At 36.8% G+C, this 20027-nt stretch overlaps 1 protein-coding gene across 1 annotated transcript in view; it reads left to right on the top strand.

Moving 5' to 3' along the window:
- The window catches only part of COL24A1 (collagen type XXIV alpha 1 chain), a 335909-nt gene that overhangs the window by 245104 nt on the left and 70778 nt on the right, over nt 1-20027 (top strand). The window contains exons 39-45 of the mRNA XM_070403718.1: nt 624-731; nt 3656-3709; nt 4295-4348; nt 4998-5054; nt 9598-9651; nt 17602-17655; nt 17767-17820. Of these exons, the coding sequence (XP_070259819.1) occupies nt 624-731; nt 3656-3709; nt 4295-4348; nt 4998-5054; nt 9598-9651; nt 17602-17655; nt 17767-17820 (435 nt within the window). The remainder of the gene's footprint in view (nt 1-623; nt 732-3655; nt 3710-4294; nt 4349-4997; nt 5055-9597; nt 9652-17601; nt 17656-17766; nt 17821-20027) is intronic.

Below are 20027 nucleotides of genomic sequence, written 5' to 3'. Positions count from 1 at the left end.
GAGCAGCTATGGTTTGGTGCTAGAGAATGATCATTCAGCCTAATGGAAAACAGAAGATGACTGGTTTTTAGAAGGATGTAAAATGACATGAAAATGTTACAGATTTTTAAAGGCACACTCCAAACTAGTGAGGGATGATCCTGAACACACTGTACAGAACTGCGCACTGAAGCCTTTTTGCATTAAACAGATCTTTGTGGCATTGAAGTTCTCTGTAGAAACAGGCTTCCCACTAGGGCCTATATTTTCTCATGATTATAATCAATATATGCATGCATGCATACATTCATACAGATATGCATACATACACAAATTTCAAAAAAAAAAACCTTGGTTATTTGTAACTCATATCTCCTCTGCTTGTTTGGCCAAAATAACTTTATAAATTCTTTTTCCAAAATGACTTTTAATTATATTTTTAAGATAACCTATTTGGTGACGGTATGTTATGTTGTTATCATCAGTGGTGGTCTGTAGTACTATTAAATTAAAGCAAGGTTACTGTTCTTAGCATTTCGCTTACAGAATATTATCTGGAGTCGTCCAGGTATATGACATAGTTAATTATTCCCAGTATAAATTTGTTTTCCCTTCCCTTTTTCTCTTATTAATGACATCCATAGGGTGATAAAGGACGGATAGGGCCCACAGGAGAAATTGGCAGCAGAGGCGCTCCTGGACAGACGGGGGAAAGTGGTCCTAAGGGCGCCAGAGGAACCAGAGGTGCCGTGGTGAGTATCTGACTGGTTTCCAGAACGAAGTTCACTGTGGATGGAAAAGAAATGTATCCATGTCCTTAAAGCTTCGTTCCTTGATTAATTTTACAGAAAAAGCAATAGTTCCATTGAAAATAATCTACCTCCTTGGGATGTGGAGAATTGTAAGCATTCCACAGTACTTACATGGCTTAGTGGTTTCTGGACACGAAAAAGGAAAGGGGAAAAAACTTAAAATGGAAATAAAATATGAAATGAAGTTTAAAAATATCAGATTATAACTCTTAACCTAAGTAGGAAAGTTTATATGCCTTGCACTTAAAATCAGGATTTAACATCTGTATAAAACTCCGCTGTCATGGCTGACAAATTACTTTGAAAATTAGGTTTACTCAAAAATGGGTTTTCTTTATATGCTTGGACTCCAGGTGCTTATCTAGAGATGATTTTTCTAACCACTGTGATAAATCTCCATAATGTCTAATAATATTTCATCTTTTGCAAGAACTTTACATGATGTTGGAAACAAGGATAGTGTGATACTTCTGAACCTGTAAAAGCAAATTTATGTTGCCAATGTACTGGGGCCCGTTCAGAAAATCACAGCATGAGAGATGCAAACCACTTAAGAGATTATCCAATTTAATCTTTTCACTGTTTCATAAGCTTATTTACAAAATGAATGTGTGTTTCCCACTCTCCATGTAAATGTCACACAAACGCCAGACTTTTCTCCAAGGCCTGCGGGAGAACATTGCATGATTCATCTGTTGGAGGACGGTTCGCCTCCTGCTCATGTTCAGTATTCCATCCCTTACTGCCATCTAACTACTCCAGGTCTTCTTTGCTTCCTTTTGTTTGAATTAGTAATATTTTTCTCTCTTTGAATTATGCATTCAAAACCATTAAATAATGTGATGACTTTTAATAAACGTAAGTTAATTTATTCAAAGAGTATTGCCTTTAATGTATTCTTCTACTTTGATTTTCTCTATAAAAAATATTCACTTTTTAAATTTTGACACACTCCCAAACTACCTTCCCAAGAGGTTTCTCCAAATTTACATTTTTATCACCAATACTTTAGATGTTTTAATGTTTCATAATTTGATCAATAAAATAGTGTATTTTTTTTTCTATTTACATTTTCCTGGCTGCAGCTAGTAATTTGTGTCTTTTTCTCTTGAAGTTGCCTAGTCATATGCACTGTACATATTTTTCTATTAGGTTGCAGTCTTTTTCCTGTTGATTTGCAATAGCTCCTTATGTATTTTATATGTTGTATTTTATTAAATGTACTGAAAAATATGTTACAAATATATTCCCTTTCATTTATCTTTTAATATTGTTTAATTGTCACGTAGTCATATCTGTCAGTCTTTTTCTATATAGTTCTAGGTTTTGTTTTATTTGTTAGAAATGCCTTCCCTCCCTAAAGTGTAAAACAATATTCTTCCATATATTTCTTGTAATATTTTTATAGCTTTATTTTCACCCTTAATTCTTCAAAGCATACATTTTTACTATGATAGTAATTGTAAAGGACTGATTTTTTTTTTTTTGCTCAAATTAAGACAGCCAATTATCTCAACACCGTTTAATAAACAAGCAGTCAATTTCCTACTTTTCTGAAATGCTACCCTTACCATAAACTAAACTCTCAAATATCCCTTGGTCTGCTTTTCTTCTCTCGCTTTTCTTCTCCCAATCATTAGTTTATTTGGGAGTCAATACCACATTATTTAAATTATTATGTTATTGCAGTATCTTTTGAGACATACTCCATAATTCATTTTTCTGAAAAGTTTAGCTCTTAACTATGATTTCCTCTTTCATGTAAACTTTAGAATCAGCTCAAGTTCCTTTAATATTTAATCTTTCAATAGAAAAATACCATATGTCTTTCCATTACTCATATCTTATTATATATCCTTCAATAAAGTTTTATTTTCTTTATCTCTGTTCTTATACCTTTCTTGTTAGGTTTATTGTTGGTTTCTTAAGGATCTTATTATATGTAATCCTTTTTCCATTACACCTTACTGGTGCTATGTAAGAAATCTACTTATTTTTATATTTTGACTTCACATTCACTTTAATCAATTTAGGTGATTCTCATGGGTTCTTTAGGTACTATTCATACCACCTCCTCTTATTTATTATCCTGTCTATTACATTGAACTTCTGGTTAGTGTAATATTTGGCTAGTCACATACCCATTCTGTGCCTTAATTTACTTATCTCCTATTTATTTTGAGACTCAAATAGAAGAGTTGATGTGGAAACTTTTTGATATGATGAAAGCTAAGACATTTTTCAAATCATTGTTTTTGGGGTTTGTTTGTTTTTTGGTTGTCTGACTCATCTTTTCAGGAATTTAAAGGCATTTTCTAAATAGCCTATAATGTGTGTGGTTTACTCATCTGTAAAATATTAATAATAATAGGAATCATGGAGTGATTATTACACACAAGTGTTTAGCCATTTCTATTTTAACAACTTTGACCAGAGCTAAAACTGTTCATCAAAGCATCTGAAACTACCAATGAGTACAGAGTTCTCCTGTCCCCATCGTGACAGTATCAAAAACTAGCAGCCTTCATTCTCTAATACTCAGTGAAGCACATCTACCAAAACTTGACAAGTACAAACTGCATTTCCAAGAACTTGCTAGAAACCTGCAGGATTCTGACAATTGGAAGCATTTCTCTTAATATGATTAAGGATGTTTATGCCTGATGTAAGCCAAAGAGACTTTTTTTTGTGGGACTTTTGTGGCTCATAAGAAAAATGAGGCAAAAGTTAGAGTGTGATTTTTTGTTTTCCCATTTCAGACTAAGTGGTAATTTGTACCGTAAAAAATCTAAATATTAAATAATAGCAGTATAAGTTTAATGATTTAAACAATTATCTATTTTCTCTCTAATATTGTTTTTTAGGGACATTTAGGATTAATGGGACCTGATGGAGAACCAGGAATTCCAGGATATAGAGTAAGCAAATCTAATCCTATATAATAAAAGGCTAATATGCAAATAGACCAAACGGTGGGACAACCTGTTGCTATGACATGCACTGACCACCAGGGGGCAGACGCCCAATGCAGGAGCTGCCCCCTGGTGGTCAGTGCACTCTCACAGGGGGAGTACTGCTCAACCTGAAGCCGGCTCAAGGCTGACAAGCATAGCGGCAATACCAGGAGCCTCTCCTGCTAAGCTGGCAGGCAGACAACCCCTGAGGGGTTCTGGACTGCGAGAGGACACAGGCCGGGCTGAGGGACCCTTCTTCCCCCCCGCCCCGCCCCCAGCACACAAGTGTCGTGCACTGGGCCTCTAGTTGGAAATAAGAAAGTGTATATTTACATGAAAACATTTATATAAAGATGTTATCCTGAGTATGCAAATTAAGGTGCAATCTCCCTGGTAGACCTTTTAAACATATTAGGCCTCATCCCCTTATAGAGTGAATCCTATTTTTCTTTCAAAATAGTGCAATATCTAATAGTGTGGCCCTGGTGGTTTTAGGTAGAGCATGCACAAATGTTATTGAGAATGTCTACTTGCTTGTCCTTTTATTAGGGCCATCAAGGTCAACCAGGACTTTCTGGGTTGCCAGGACCTAAAGGAGAAAAGGTATGTGTGTGTATATTGACTTTTTAATCCTAAAGTCAAACATTGAATTCATGTGTTCTTTCTGAAAGTATGCATGGCAACTGTTTCAAAGAGTAAAAGAAGCCCTTTTCAATTGGGGAAGTATTGCAAATTCTAGAAGAAAAACAAAGAAATAGCAATGGGTGAAAAATTTCAATAAATCGTTAAACTTTCTTCCATAGGTTGTTTCAAGATTGAGGTGAACTAATATATATTCAAGTATTTTGCAACCTATAAAGTTTTATAAAAGTAAAATTAAGTTGTTATTGAAAGAGATTGGGGGACTGTAGATTAAATGACTAACCATAGTACATTTATAGTAAAATGTTTTATGAGTTAAGAATAACTACAACAGTACTCCACTTGATTTGTAACATTGGAAACCTGACACAGAAAAAGCTTAAGCTGATTTTTATGTAATTAACACAGATTGACACTTTCAAAGAAAACCTCATATGAATTACAACTATGAATAAAATATCATATGCTAAGTTTTGTAGGTAAAAAATTTCCATTTAAAAAAGATAAAACCAGATTGTATATTTCATGACATATTAGAAAATAATAGGCTGTATAGTTTGCTGATCACTTTATTAACTTGTTGTTTTGTAAATCATTATCTTCGTTTTAGGGTTATCCAGGAGAAGATAACACAATCCTAGGACCACCTGGGCCTCGAGGTGAACCAGTAGGTCTTTTTCTGAAATTATTTTGATGTTCAAGATAAAATGTAATTACTATAATAGATTCAAAACATCAGTCACATCCTTTCAAAGAATTTTATTTTGTTACTTTTGTAACATGATTTTTATAGAACAACAGTATCTGTAATGACATAATCTAAATATGAAAGCTATTTATATGCAGGTCAAGGTCCTTTGTACAATATGTAAGTTTAATATAGTGATTTTCTAAATATAACTTTCAGCATTAAATGCATGATAACACCTTTTATAGAGATTATTTTTAAATTACATACTGTAGACATTTTAGGGGAGATATTTCTTTAGCCATCAAATTTAGATTTATTTCTGAAGTATTTTTAAAAATATGATTTGTACCCTTCTTATAGTAGTTTACACACAGCAAATGATTTAAAGACTCATTTAACCTGAGGGCCTGGAGGTGAGGGTGGAAGCAGGAGCTGGCTGGAAGAAGTTAACCCTGGGGGGAAAAGAAAGACCTACAGAATACTTTCAACAATAAAGATTTTTTTAAAAAAGACTCATCTAACCAGTTTTTAGAACTAATACTTTTTAAAGATCACTTAAGTACAGTCTCCTAATTAAGCATTTTAAGGGCTGACCTGAACAATGATTTTTTTAAAATAGCTATTGTACTCATGCACTGCTGGTGGAAAGTCAGACTGGTGCAGCCACTGTGGAAAACAGTATGGAGTTTCCTCAAAAAGTTAAAAATGGAACTCCCATTTGACCCAGTAATCCCACTTCTAGGACTATATCCCAAGAAACCAGGAACACCAATCAGAAAGGATATATGCACCCGTATGTTCATAGCAGCACAATTTACGATAGCTAAGATGTGGAAACAGCCTAAGTGGATTAAAAGACTGTGATACAGCCCTGACTGGTTTGGCTCAGTGGATAGAGCGTCGGCCTGCGGTCTGAAGGGTCCCAGGTTCGATTCTGGTCAAGGGCATATACCTTGGTTGCGGGCAGCTGATTGATGCTTCTCTATCATCGATGTTTCTAACTCTCTATCCCTCTCCTTTCCTCTCTGTAAAAAATCAATAAAATATTTTTTTAAAAAAGACTGTGATACATCTACGCAATGGAATACTATACTGTTATAAAAAAGAAGTAACTTTTACCATTTGCAACAGCATGGATGGAACTGGAGAACATTATGCTAAGCAAAATAAGGCAGACGGAGAAAGATAAATATCACATGATCTCACTCATATGTGGGATATAATGATCAACATAAACTGATGAACAAAAATAGATCCAGTGAAAAGGTAGCACAGAACAGACTGTCTAACCTCAGAGAGAAGGCAGGGAAAGGTGTGGGGTTAGAGATCAACCAAAGGACTTGTATGCATGCATATTAGCATAACCAATGGACATAGACACTGGGGCAGTGGGGGCTTGCCCTTGGGGGTGGGAGTGGCGGGGGGGGGGGGGGCAGGTCCAATCCGGGGAAAAGGAGACATATGTAAGACTTTAAACAAACATAAAAAAAATAGCTATTGTAAAAAATTAAGTGAATAAATAAGAATGCTTAGTTGACAGAAATAAATATAATTGGTGAAATTTTCGAGTTTTCACATGATACCATCCTATATAATAAAAGAGAAACACGCAAATTAACCATCACTCTGCTACGCTCAAGCCATGCCCACAAGCCAATCAGGAGCGAGTATGCAAATTAACCCAACTAAGATGGCGGCAGCCACGGAGCTGGAGCGAGCAGGAGGCTTGGTTGCCCCTGGCGATGGAGGAAGCCAAGCTTCCTGCCTGCCCTGGCCAGCCCTGGGCTCAGCTCAAGGCTACAAAGTTTCAATTATAGAAGATAAATAAACCCCAGGAAAAAAAGAAAAAGAGAAAAAAAGGAGAGGCTGGAGCTTGGGTCACTGGGGGGCATGGCCAGCCTGAAAATGGCATCAGCCCCTCTCCCAGGCTGGCCAGGCACCCCAGCAGGACCCCCACCCTGATCCTGGACACCCTTCAGGGCAAACCAGCCGGCCCCCACCCGTGCACCAGGCTTCTATCCTATATAATAAAAGGGTTATGCTGAAACCGGTTTGGCTCAGTGGATAGAGCGTCGGCCTGCAGACCGAAAGGTCCCGGGTTTGATTCCGGTCAAGGGCATGTACGTTGGTTGCGGGCACACCCCCAGTAGGAGATGTGCAGGAGACAGCTGGTCGATGTTTCTCTCTCGTCGATGTTTCTAACTCTCTATCCCTCTCTCTTCCTCTCTGTAAAAAATCAATAAAATATATTTTTAAAAAAATAAAATAAAAAAATAAATAAAAGGGTTATATGAAAATTGACCCTAACAGCAGAAAGACTGGAAATGACTGGTCACTATGACACCAAGGGACAGACCACCAGGGGACAGACGCTCTATGCAGGAGCTGCCCCCTGGTGGTCAGTGCGCTCCCACAGGGGGAGCTCTGCTCAGCCACAAGCCAGGCTGACAGCTGTCAGCACAGCTGTGGTGGCAGGAGCCTCTCCCGCCTCCTCACCAGCACTAAGGCTGTCTGACTGCAGCTTAGGCCTGCTCCCTGTTGGCAAGTGGACATCTCCTGAGGGCTTCTGGGCTGCCAGAGGGATGTCTGACTGCCAGCTTAGGCCCAATCCCCTAGGGAGCAGGCCTAAGCCAGCAGGTGGACATCCCCCCAGGGGTCCCAGACTGTGAGAGGGCACAGGCCAGGCTGAGGGACCCCCCCGAGTGCACAAAGTTTTGTGCACCGGGCCTCTAGTGTAGGATAAAAGAATCCTCAGGCCCTAGCTGGTTTGGCTCAGTGAATGGAGCATGGGCCTGTGGACTCAAGGGTGCCAGGTTTTATTCTGGTCAAGAGCACATGCCTGGGTTTCAGGCTCCATCCCCAGTCGGGGGCATGCAGGAGGCAGCCGATCAATGATTCCCTCTCATCGTTGATGTTTCTATCTGTCTCTCCCTCTCCCTTCCTCTCTGAAATCCATAAAAACATATTTAAAAAAAAAAAAAAAAGAATCCTCAAGCAGAAAGATAGTCACTCCAGATATTTTGAACTGGATTTTTAGTGGTCATTGAAAGTTATACATTGTTATAGAAATAGAAAGGAAAGACTCTAGAATTTTTCTGATTAAAGCAAGCCATTTCGTATGCCTAGAGGCAAACTTATCTTTAAGACTATATAAGCCATGGCTGGTTTGGCTCAGTGGATAGAGCATGGGCCTGTGGACTGAAGGGTCCCAGGTTCGATTCCAGTCAAAGGCACATGCCTGGGTTGTGGGCCCAATCCTTGGTGGGGGGCATGCAGAAGGCAGCCAATCAATGATTCTCTCTCATCATTGATGTTTCCATCTCCTTCTCCCTTCCTCTCTGAAATCAATATAAATATATTTTTAAAAAATTTTAAAGAATATATGATTATTTATTAAAAGATAAGGCTCGCCCTGACTGGTTTGTCTCAGTGAATAGAGCATCGGCCTGTGGACTGAAAGGTTCCAGGTTCGATTCCAGTCAAGGGCATGTACCTTGGTTGAGGGCACATCCCCAGTGGGGGGTGTGCAGGAGGCAGCCTCTCTCATCAATGTTTCTAACTCTCTATCCCTCTCCCTTTTCTCTGTAAAAAATCAATAAAATATATTTTTTTAAAAAAGAGAAGGCTCTAATTCTCTGAGAGGAAAAAATATGGAAATAATGCAGAAATTTAAAAGCAAATGGAAAAGTATGGGTAAATGAAGTATAGTAGTACTTCTTTTCCCCAGATTCAGCTTTACCAGGATCTAAGAATGTCACTGAAATTTAATAAATATATTAAAAGTCTAACATAACACTGGTGATTTTAACTAGTATACATGGGACAGATGGGAAACTTATACAAGATTCTAAATAATTAAAAAGCAGAATCAAAGATCATGGGTTTTACATTATGTCTATTATCTTTATTTTCCACAAAGGAATAAGTTAAAGTTTATCAACTAATTGTTCAGAATAAATTTTATGGTTTTCCAAACTAATTTCAATCTGAGTTTCTTTTCAGAAAGTAGGTCCTCGTATGTGATCATTGATTTTTTCAAGTGTATTTTAGACTAGATCATTTGAACAGCTTATATCAAAAATTTTATATTAGAAATGTTTAGAAAAGTTAAAAGTGTGTGAGTTTATTAAATTAGTTTTTACATTAAAGATTAAAATTAATAAGTGTAGTGTTTTTTAGGTTAATTTGTGTCTTAAGATTTTTAAATTTCACAGATTAGAGAATAAATAATATAATTAATGATTAAGAACTGTAAAGTATAGTAAGTGAAATTAAATGGCTGAGTGGTCCTGCTTAATTTTTTTAATTTATATTTATTTATACTTCATTTTTAAAATATTTTTTTCTAGCAGAATCATGAGAATCTCTTTAAAAATGCAATGTTTATGATGTTCTTTGTGTCGTTGAGATTCAATCCTTTGAAATTACTTAATGGAACTTAATAAATTTATTATGCATTTGGTTACAAATTTTTAGATCCAGCTGTGAAACTGATTATTTTTGCATGTGGTCTCTGTAGGGTCCAATGGGGGAACAAGGAGAGAGAGGAGAGCCTGGAGAAGAGGGATATAAGGTAATCACTGCAAATTTCACACCTTGCTGCTAAGTTGGAATAGGGTTCTCTGTTGTTCTGCTCAGTTTCAAATGAAAATAAGCATCATTGAGATCATTAGAAATGATCTCATGTTTTTTTTTGATCCTAGAAGAAGTCCAGCTGTTTGCACTTTCTGTTCCTTCTTTCTCAAATCATCTCCTCCCATTGCTGCTTTCTTCTCATCTTTCAGATGTCAGCTGAAATGTTACTTCCTGAGAGGCCTTCTCTAACTGCCCTTTCTATCCATCACTTTACATCATATTACTTGTTTATCCTTCATGACATTTAATGCTAACTATAATACCTTATTTTACATATTTGTGGGGGGAGTTGTTTATTATCTATCTCCCACCACCAAAATTTAAGATCCATGAGTATAACACTGTCTTTTTCCTTATTATATCCCCAATTTTTAGAACACAAAGTTCCTGGTATATAGTAGGAATTCAATAAAAAGTTGTCAGATGGATGGGTGAAAGTCATAATGTTCTCAAGCCTTATCTCAATTCTTACCCTCATCCATTCTCAGAAGAACTTTATGTGACCAATTTAATCAGCCAAAATTAGATTAGAATTCATTCAGTGTCATTTTTTTATTAGCTCAATTGTTTTGAAGGTGTTCTGTATTCTTGCTTTATATCTTTTCCCTTTCAGTTTATAATGTCGGTTGCTAAACAAAATCTGCTAACTCTCTTTTTATACTTCCTGTCTTATTTCTTTGCTCACAATGTTCTCTGCTTGTTAACAATATTATATAATCTTTACTTACATAAATCCTATCTATTTTTTTATAATCTAGTTCAAACACCCTCTTCCCTTGACCCACTCTAATAGCAATCTTTCCCTCTTCTGTAATCCTAGAATATTTATTGTTTATAGAAGTCATTCAACACAAAAAATTTTACCATCGGCTGCAAATTTTTTTGCTTACTGCTTTTCACATGTAGGTATTTTAGCTTTCCAATTTTGAATATGACTTCTTTTTTTCTTGTATAATGCCTTGTTCTAAGCCCATAAATAAGAGTACATCATATGTACATAAACATAATTCACTTTTAATAATGAATAATGGGCTATTCTATCCAACATACCCCTCTTTCATGTAAAATACTTGTGATTCTGTCTGTGTCAACATAAGAAACATTCAAACCTGTAGAAAATTTCTGAGTTCATTTGAGCCAAACTGAGGACAATTGCCATGAAGCAAAATCTCATCAGATTGAAAAGCTCCATCGAATGGCAGTTTTGCACCTTATTTTAATCAAAAGAGGAAATGTAAGTGGGTTACATGAAATCCATTGGTGATAGATTGTGGAGGCAGGAGAAAGCAAGGGCAAGGGCAGGAACCTCTGGGATTGGATGAAAAGTAAAATGATAGACATATACCTCTTTCACATAGATGGGCACAGAATAGTTAGCAGTCATCACCTCAATAGCAATGAGGGCATTTGTCATCTCAGTGGAGCGGAGCAGTGCCTGTGCTTTGAGGGGTCCAGTAAAAGGAAATTATTTTGACATTCCAAAGGTATTTTATTGTTGTTGCAAAATGACAACAGACAGGCTTTGTTAAGGTGAAAATTGACCTTTGTCAGGGAAGATTTTTAGCCTCGGACATGACTACTCACCATAAACTGCTTTTATTTAAAAAGTTTTAATTTCAAACCATCCTTTTGTGGTTACTTTCAGTCTCTGAGTTTGTAAGACTGCCATACAGGCCTCCTCTGAGCTTGTCAGGTTTGGTATGTGGCCCCTTTTCCTCCACATCTGAAAGGAAGACTTAGCCAGATTGAATGGATAGCTAGTATGTAAATAACTATGATTAATGAACTGACTTTTCTCAAGCCCGAAATCTGAAAGAACAACTTTTACTTCCTCAAACTCTCTTTGAAGCAAATGTTGAACGAAGCTCTAAATGTTTGTGAAATTGTGATGATGACTATCTTCTGTTTCCAATTTATATAACATCTGTATCTACAAGTGTTTCCCAACTCAATGAATCCTGTGGGTTTACTTAAAATTAGCGTTTCTTTGGGTTGTGACACCAACCCACTGCTTTCCAGCATAATTTGAGAAGGTTAAACTTTCTTAGCTTTTGCTGTGACTTCTCACAACATTTTCAGGGAAATCAGGTTCTTGCAATATCTTTTTTTGGCCTCTACCAACTACAAACCATTAGGTAGTTAAATCAGCATGTTTACTGGCAAATGGTTAACTATTCTACTGGGAGAAGAAAAGAATCTCTGCACTGGCTGGCAGAAGAGAAAACCCTGGCCCCATTCTACTAGATAGTCATATACCCTTCAGAAATACTTCATCAGAGGAGAACTTTTCCCTCAGTTCACTTTGGAATCTGTTTCTCCTTTCTCATTCCAAAAATACTGCCGGTGAAGTTTTCAATTGGGGATGTTTCCTATACTGCTTTGAACCCCGTCTTTCTTTCTGTGTTGTCCTGTGCTAGTCCGTCTTATTCTGTCCTTAGGCTTTAGAGATAATTTTACCGTTTGCTGATGGTTCTACTCTAAACATTTGTCTCATGCCAGACCACGTTAATTTTATTGCTTAGAAATATCAAATTCATGAATATTCACACTTGTTTCCTGCCAAGTTTTTCCAAACACTGGTTTGATTCACTTAGGGGAATTATGCTTCATTTAGAGTTCGGTTATTCTGTGGTAGCCGCTGGTTATATTTTTTAAATGTTTGCTTTTCTTTTTTCCTTTAGAGCAGTTTTATTTTTTATTACAATTATTGGGGTGACATTAGTTAATAAGATCATATAGGTTTTCAGGGTACAAATCTATTATACGTGATCTATATATTGCATTGTGTGCCCACCATCCAAAGTCAAATCATCTTCCATCACCATATATTTGGCACCCTTTACCCCATACTAATTCCTCCCCCTCCCTTCCCCTCTGGTAATCACCATACTATTGTCTGTGTCTATGAGTTTCAGTTTTATATCCCATATATGAGTGAAATCATATGGTTCTGAGCTTTTTCTAACTGACTTATTTCACTTAGCATAATATTCTCAAGGTCCATCTCTGTTGTCACAATGGCAGTATTTCATCTTTTCTAATGGCTGAGTAGTGTACCAGAGTATAAATACCACATCGTTTTTATCAAAAGGATACTTTGATGTCTTCATGTCTTGGCCACTGTGAATAATGCTGCAATGAACATAGGGGTGCATATATCTTTGCAAGTAAATGTGTTTGAGGGATTGCTGGCTCATCTGGTAACTGTATTCTTAATTTTTTGAGGAGCTGCCATACTGTCTTCCATCGTGGCTATTCCAGTTTACATTCTCACCTGCAGTGACTGAGGGTTTCTTTTTCTCCACAACCTCTCCAACACTTGTTATTACCTGTCTTCTTGATAATAGCCATTGTAACAGGTATGAGGTGGTATCTCATTGTAGTTGTGAAGTTGAACATTTTTTTAATATATCGATTGGCCGTTTGTATGTCTTCTTGGGAGAGGTGTTTGTTCAGGCCCTCTGCCTATTTTTTAATTGAATTGTTTGTTTGGTGTTAAGTTGTATGAGTTCTTTTTATAATTTGTATATTAACCCCTTGTCAGAACTGTTGTTTGCAAATATCACCTCATATTTGGTTGGTTGTCTTTTTGTTTTGTTGGCAGTTTCTTTTGCTTTGCAGAAGCTTTTTAGTTTGATATAGTCCCTTTATTTATTTTTGCCTTTTCTTCCCTTGTCTTTGGGGTCAAATTCATAAAATCTCTCTATGAGTTTAGTACCTATGTTTTCTTCTATGTAATTTATTGTTTCAGATTTTATATTTAGGTCTTTCATCCATTTTGAATTATTTTTTGTACATGGAGGCAAACTATTGTCTATTTTCATTCTTTTGTGTGTAGCTTTCCAATTTTCCCAGCACCATTTCTTGAAGAGGCTTTCTTTTCTCCATCATGTGTTTTTGGCTCCTTTGTCAAAAATTATTTGCCCATATACATGTGGTTTTATTTCTGGTGTATCAGTTCTGTTCTATGTGTCTGTTCTTCTGCCAGTACTATGCTGTTTTGATTATCATAGCTCTGTAGTATAATTTGAAGTCAGGTAGTGTGATACCTCCAGCTTTGTTCTTTTTCTCAGGATTGCTTTGGCCATTTAGGGTCTTTTTTAGTTCCAAATAAATCTGATAATTTTTTGTTCTATTTCTTTAAAAAATGGTATTGGTGATGGGAATTGCATTAAATTTGTATATTCCTTTGGGTAATATGGCCATTTTAACTACATCAATTCTTCCAATCCATGAACACGGAATATCTTTCCATTTCATTGTGTCTTTTCTGTCTTTTTTAATATAATGCTTTGTAGTTTTCAGTATATAGGACTTTTACATTCTTTGTTAAATTTATTCCTATGAACTTTATTCTTTTAGTTGCATTGCAAAAGAAATTGTATGTGTTTTTTCCACTTGTTTTCTGAAATGTCATTGTTAATATATAGGAAAACTGTGGATTTTTGTACACTTATTTTTGTATCCTGCAACTTTACTGTATTTGTTTACTATTTCTAATACTTTTGGTGGTGTCTTTAGGGTTTTCCAAATACAAAATCACGTCATCTGCAAAATGTGACACTTTTATTTCTTTATTTCTAGTTCTGATGCCTTTTATTTCTTTTTCTTGCCTGATTGATCTAGATAGGATTTCTAGAACTAGGTTTTAATAAGAGTGGTGAGAGCAGGCATCCTGATTTTAGAGGGAAAGCTTTCAGTTTTTCACCATTGAGTATGATATTGGCTGAGGGATTGTCATAGATGGCCTTTACTATATTGAGGTACTTTCCTTCTATACCCATTTTGTTTAGTATTTTAATCATAAATGGATGTTGTATCTTATCAAATTTTTTGCATTATATGATTTAATGCTTTCTTTTGTTAATGTGGTATATTATATTAATGGATATGCATATCTTGAACCATTTTTATGCCCCACTTGATCATGATGTATTATTTTTAATGTATTTTTGTGTTTTATTTCTTAGGATTTTTTGCAACTGTATTTTGCCACCTTGCCCTACTTTAGTTTAGGCTTAAGTATTTTTTACCCAAATTATTTTAATATCCCTATCCCTATTCCTAGTTGTAGCCATCTCAAATCCATTCTCTGTTTAGCATGTTCTGTCAGATGAATCTTCATTTATTCCCCTATGCTGTTTTCTCTGCCAGAATGTCATCCTTTTACTTTACTGCCTGGAACACTCATCCTGCAATATTCAGTTTACCATCACTTCCTTTATAAAATCTTCTCCAAGCTCCCCTCAGCCATCCAACTGCTCCCATCTAATATAAGGCAAAATTAATCACTACCCATAACTTTGCCTACAATAGCTTTATAATAATATTTACTTCAAAATATTTAGTGTTCACCATTGCAGAAAATTATCTTTGTCAATATTTATTAGAACAGAAAAGACCAGAAGAATTATAGTGAAACTCCTAGAAGCAAGTTTGTTTTGGGTGAGATTTGTATCCAGACTTCTCAAAGCCAAAAGATACAGTTGGCTATTCTATGTGCTCATTCTAAAAAGCTCTGTGCAAAAATACAGACAAGAGTGGTAGCAAAGCCCTAACCGGTTTGGCTCAGTGGATAGCGCGTCGGTCTGTGGACTCAAGGGTCCCAGGTTCAATTCCGGTCAAGGGCATGTACCTTGGTTGTGGGCACATCCCCAGTGGGAGGTATGCAGGAGGCAGCTGATCCATATTTCTCTCTCATTGCTGTTTCTAACTCTCTACCTCTCTCCCTTCCTCTCTGTATAAAATCAATAAAATATATTTAAAAAAAAAAAAAAGAGTGGTAGCAAAGCCATAACTAACCATCATAGTTTGAGCTCTGGAGTTTGCACATATGCTCACTCTCACTTCGCTCTGTAACTCCAGCTTTTTACTCATCACTTCTCTCCTGAATCCTGTTTGGTAAGTGCTCTATAATAGTCATATTTACTCATACCAGACTCCCTCTTGGTTGCCCTGATTCTGTTATTTGCTGACTCTGCTCATGTTTTGCTGGTAAGGGTCATATGTTATAATGATTTTCTCTGTAGTTATGACCATCTGTTATAGAAAGCTTTTCAAACTAGCCTTTCTCTCTTGCCACTGTTTACACCCTTAAACACGATTCCGTTTCTTTATCAGGAAGTTGAATCTTAAAACCGTAAACATTTGCCTCACAGAATGCAAACAAGGCTTCAATTGATCTTTCTGTGAGAATAAATATTGTTAGCCTATGTTTGCAGTCATTTCTTCTCCTAGCCCAGAAAAGGGAGATGAGCCTGCTGTCTTTCCTATGGCATTTTTTTTTTCTGAATAAAAGACTAGGAAGAAACTAGGAAGAAAAATCTGAAGTGAAGAGGACAGTAGGAAAGGGGATAGAAGAGGTTATATGCATAATTCTTTATGCATAAATCTCACCTGAAATGGCCCTGGGTTGTTGCTAGTTTCTGTTTACACACTTGGAAAGGGCAATGTGGTAGGTCAGCATTCCTTCTTAGGAGAAGTAGGATGATGACAGGTTGCTGAAGTTCAATCACTTGATGTATATAGGCTCCCAGCTTTGAACCCAGTAAATTTATCCAAACAGCTATGAACTTAGTTTGTAAAAATGGTGACTGTAGCACATTTCCACAGTGGGAACAGGTTGGAAACAGAAATTTGTTCTCAAGCTCTTTATTCCTTTTATTATTTGCTGTTTGGGTTTCCTGAGCCTGCCATAACAAATTACCAAAACTGAGTGGCTTAAAACAACATAAATTTATTTTTCCATAGTACAGGAGACCTGAGATTAGAAATCAAGATGTCAACAGGGTCATGCTCCCTCCTGAAGCTCTAGGATAGAATCCTTCCTGGCCTTTCCCTGTTTCTGGAGGCTGACAACGTTCCTTGTGTTCCTTGTGGCTGCATCACTCCAGTTCTCCTCTGCCTTCACATGGTCCTCTCCTTTGTTGTTTCTCTCTCAGTCTCTCTCTCTCTCTCTCTTTCTCTCTCTCTCTCTCTCTCTCTCTCTCTCTCTCTCTCTCTCTCTCCAGTTCTGGCTCTCTCTTACCCTTGCTCTCTCACTGTATCCTATATAATAAAAGCCTAATATGCTAAGTGTCCAATCATCTGGTCGTCCATTCAACCAATCAAAGCATAATATGCTAATGATATGCTAAGGCTGCTCAACCACTCACTATGACATGCACTGACCACCAGGGGGCAGACGCTCTGACTGGTAGGTTAGCTTGCTGCTGGGTCCCGGCCTATCAGGACTGAATGAGACAGGCCGAACACACCCTGGAGCCCTCCTGCGGTCCCTCCCTGGCTGCCCAATCTCCCACATCCCTCCCCAGCCCCAATTGTGCACCAGTAGAGTCCCACAGCCTGGTCTGTGCCCTCTCGCAATCTGGGACCCCTCAGGGGATGTCAGAGAGCCGGTTTCCACCCGATCCCACAGGCCAGGCCGAGGGACCCCACTGGTGCATGAATTCGTGCACCAGGCCTCTAGTTTTTTTATAAGGACACTTATCAATGGATTTAGGACCACATGGATAATCCAGAATAATCTCCTTTTCAGATCCTAATTTAATGGTATCTGCAAAGAACCTTTTTCTAAATGTGATCACATTCACAAATTCTGGGGATTAGGACATAGACATCTTTTAGTGGGCCACCATTCAACCCATTACACTCATCTCCATGAAAACAAAACAAAACAAACAAAAAAAACACAAAACTTACACTCTTTCTCAGTCACCATCATACCCAGTGGCCATTATGTTCTATAATATTGACAAGAGAGAATCATAATCTCTCTGATACTTAAATTAAATTTGAAAACATTTTGCTACCATTTGAAAAGATACTAACGTATTCTCTAAGTCACATGTCTCATTTAATCTAATAATATAACCTTTTCTATTCCTAGGGTCATATGGGTATACCAGGACCAAGAGGTGCCACTGGACAACAAGGGCCTCCAGTATGTTTTGAAAGCATTCTTTGTAAATCTGGCATTTAAAAAATAATAATGTTAACATGTCTTATTTAGTCTCTCCTTCATATGTGGTTTCTATTTTGGTTCCTGTTCAAGGGTGAGCCGGGTGACCAAGGTGAACAAGGACTAAAAGGAGAGAGAGGATCTGAAGTAAGTTGAAATTGTATAAGTCCATCTGAAATGTATTGTTGGCTTGAGAAAACAGAGGGGCAGAAGTGGCTGTTCATTGTAATTTAGATGATTATTCTTCCTTCCAGCGCAAGGATCACTGTCAGGTTCTAAACAGTATTTGTCAGTAATTGAAGTGAAACATGACTTATTGATTAATTTATGTGTTTTGACTGCCATCCAAATTTCCCTTTACCCGCCGCCTACTCTGGCTTTGTGAAAATTGCCCAAGATTGTCCCAAACTTATTGTCTCTCCTTGGGATTTCAAGCAGAAATACAAGCCTTAAAGCCAGCATTGTAGAGTGAAGACACATCAGTCACACCTATTTGTTTTAGTAAGCTATGGGCATCCTTGTGATACAGACTCACAATTGGTTTAAAATATTTTTTCCATAAGACAAATCAATTACTTGTTGTCCAGCAAAGTAAAAATCTGTTGGCTCATTGAATTTAGCCGCCTCTTTCCCTGCACACAGATAGATGTTGCCTCAACCATATGTAATAACTGGCTGTGTAATTTGTACCATCAGGTCATTGTTGCCCTGCTATTCATGGCGTTCTGATTTTAAATTAAATTCTTAATAAAATGTACTTTATTTTAATAATAAATTAGGGGAGAATAGATTTTAAAAGTAATGAATTTGAGACCCTGTTTCTCCTAATATTTAAGCAGCCTTCACCCATACTTGTGTTTCCCACTTGTGGAAGTAAGTAATTAAATGGGTTGAATCTGATATTACATAGGTGTTCCCTCACCTGAAGCCATTTTGAATAGTGTTGGACTCTACCTAGTAGCTCCCAGTCAGGCTCTTAATAAATAAGAACTAATAAATAATAAGTATCCCATTGAAGGCAACTCTTAACAAAAAAGAAGGCATTTGTCTTAATCACTTAAAATTTTTAATACCCAAATGGGAAAAGTGCCCGGCTGGTGTGGCTCAATGGTTGAACATGGACCCATGAACCAGGAGGTCAGGGTTCAATTCCCAATCAGGACTCATGCCCCGTTGCTGGCTCCATCCCCAGTAGGGGGAATGCACAAGGCAGCTGATCAATGATTCTCTCTCATCATAACTGATGTTTCTCTCTCTCTCTCTCTCTCTCTCTCTCCCTCTCCATTTCCTTTCCTCTCTCTGAAACCAATAAAAACATTTTTTTAAAAAAAAAGGGAAAAGTTGTGGAAAAATCTGTGAACCTAGAACACTGCTACTGCTTTTACATAACTTCCTATATTTGCATTAAGTGCCTATGAATGCAAATGCTTTTCCAAGGTTTGATTCTGAAATTGCTAATCTTTTACAATTAGTACTTCTATATTCTCAATGTTTTCTTTTTGACATATCTCAGGAAGAAGACATTTTTTTGATGTTTTTTAATATCTGTTATAATTATTCCAATGAAAATCAAATATTCTTTCTAGATAACTGCACCTCCAGCCTACATAGTTAGCTCTTCCTGGGTATCAGAACTGAAAGGTGCTAAGGAGCCATGGTTTAAATTCTATGTAACCCAGGAGAACTAGTTATTTCCTATTTTGGGTAATGTTTGCATGTAGTGCAAGGTTGTATTAAAAGGCCTCCTAGAATGCAAAATAGTAATAGTTGTTACAAGAATAATCATTGACTCTACTCTTTATTTAAGTTCACCTTCATTGGTCAAGTGGATCCTGTCCATTGCTGTCATCTTGTTTTTGCAAACCTTTAAATTTATAGGTTTGGGGAGTTTTTTAGATTAGGAAATGGCCTCTTTAATTCATGTGAACAAGCTTCTCATTTTCCAGATGAAGAAATTTAAGTCCCAGAGAGGTTATGAGTTGCCTAATATCACAGAACTAGTTACCAACAGAACCAACACCAGAAACTTTACTTCCTGACTCATGTTATTATATAAAAGGCTCTATTACTTTAAAAAGGTTTATAAATTAAGTAAAATATGATACCTTTTACTTAACCAACTAATTCATTCATTTGGACTCTCGGACATGAGACTGTGAACAACTATAAAGAAAAAGTCAGAGTAAGTCAAAATCAACTGCAGAACCCACTACATATTTTAAAAGACTTGTAATGCAAATGTAGTGAACTGTCTTATAATGGCTTTCAAAGACTTAAATTCAAGCCAAAATCTTATTTTTCTCATAAAACAAATTCCAGATTTTAGTGGATTGAAATTTCTTGGTTAAAAAAAG

The sequence above is a fragment of the Myotis yumanensis genome, unplaced genomic scaffold (assembly GCF_028538775.1).
Source record: "Myotis yumanensis isolate MYYU_CA2020_CCGP unplaced genomic scaffold, mMyoYum1.0.hap1 SCAF_2, whole genome shotgun sequence".
Lineage (NCBI taxonomy): Eukaryota > Metazoa > Chordata > Mammalia > Chiroptera > Vespertilionidae > Myotis > Myotis yumanensis.
The sequence above is the reverse complement of the archived record's forward strand: the minus strand, read 5'-3'. Positions and strand labels throughout refer to the sequence as shown.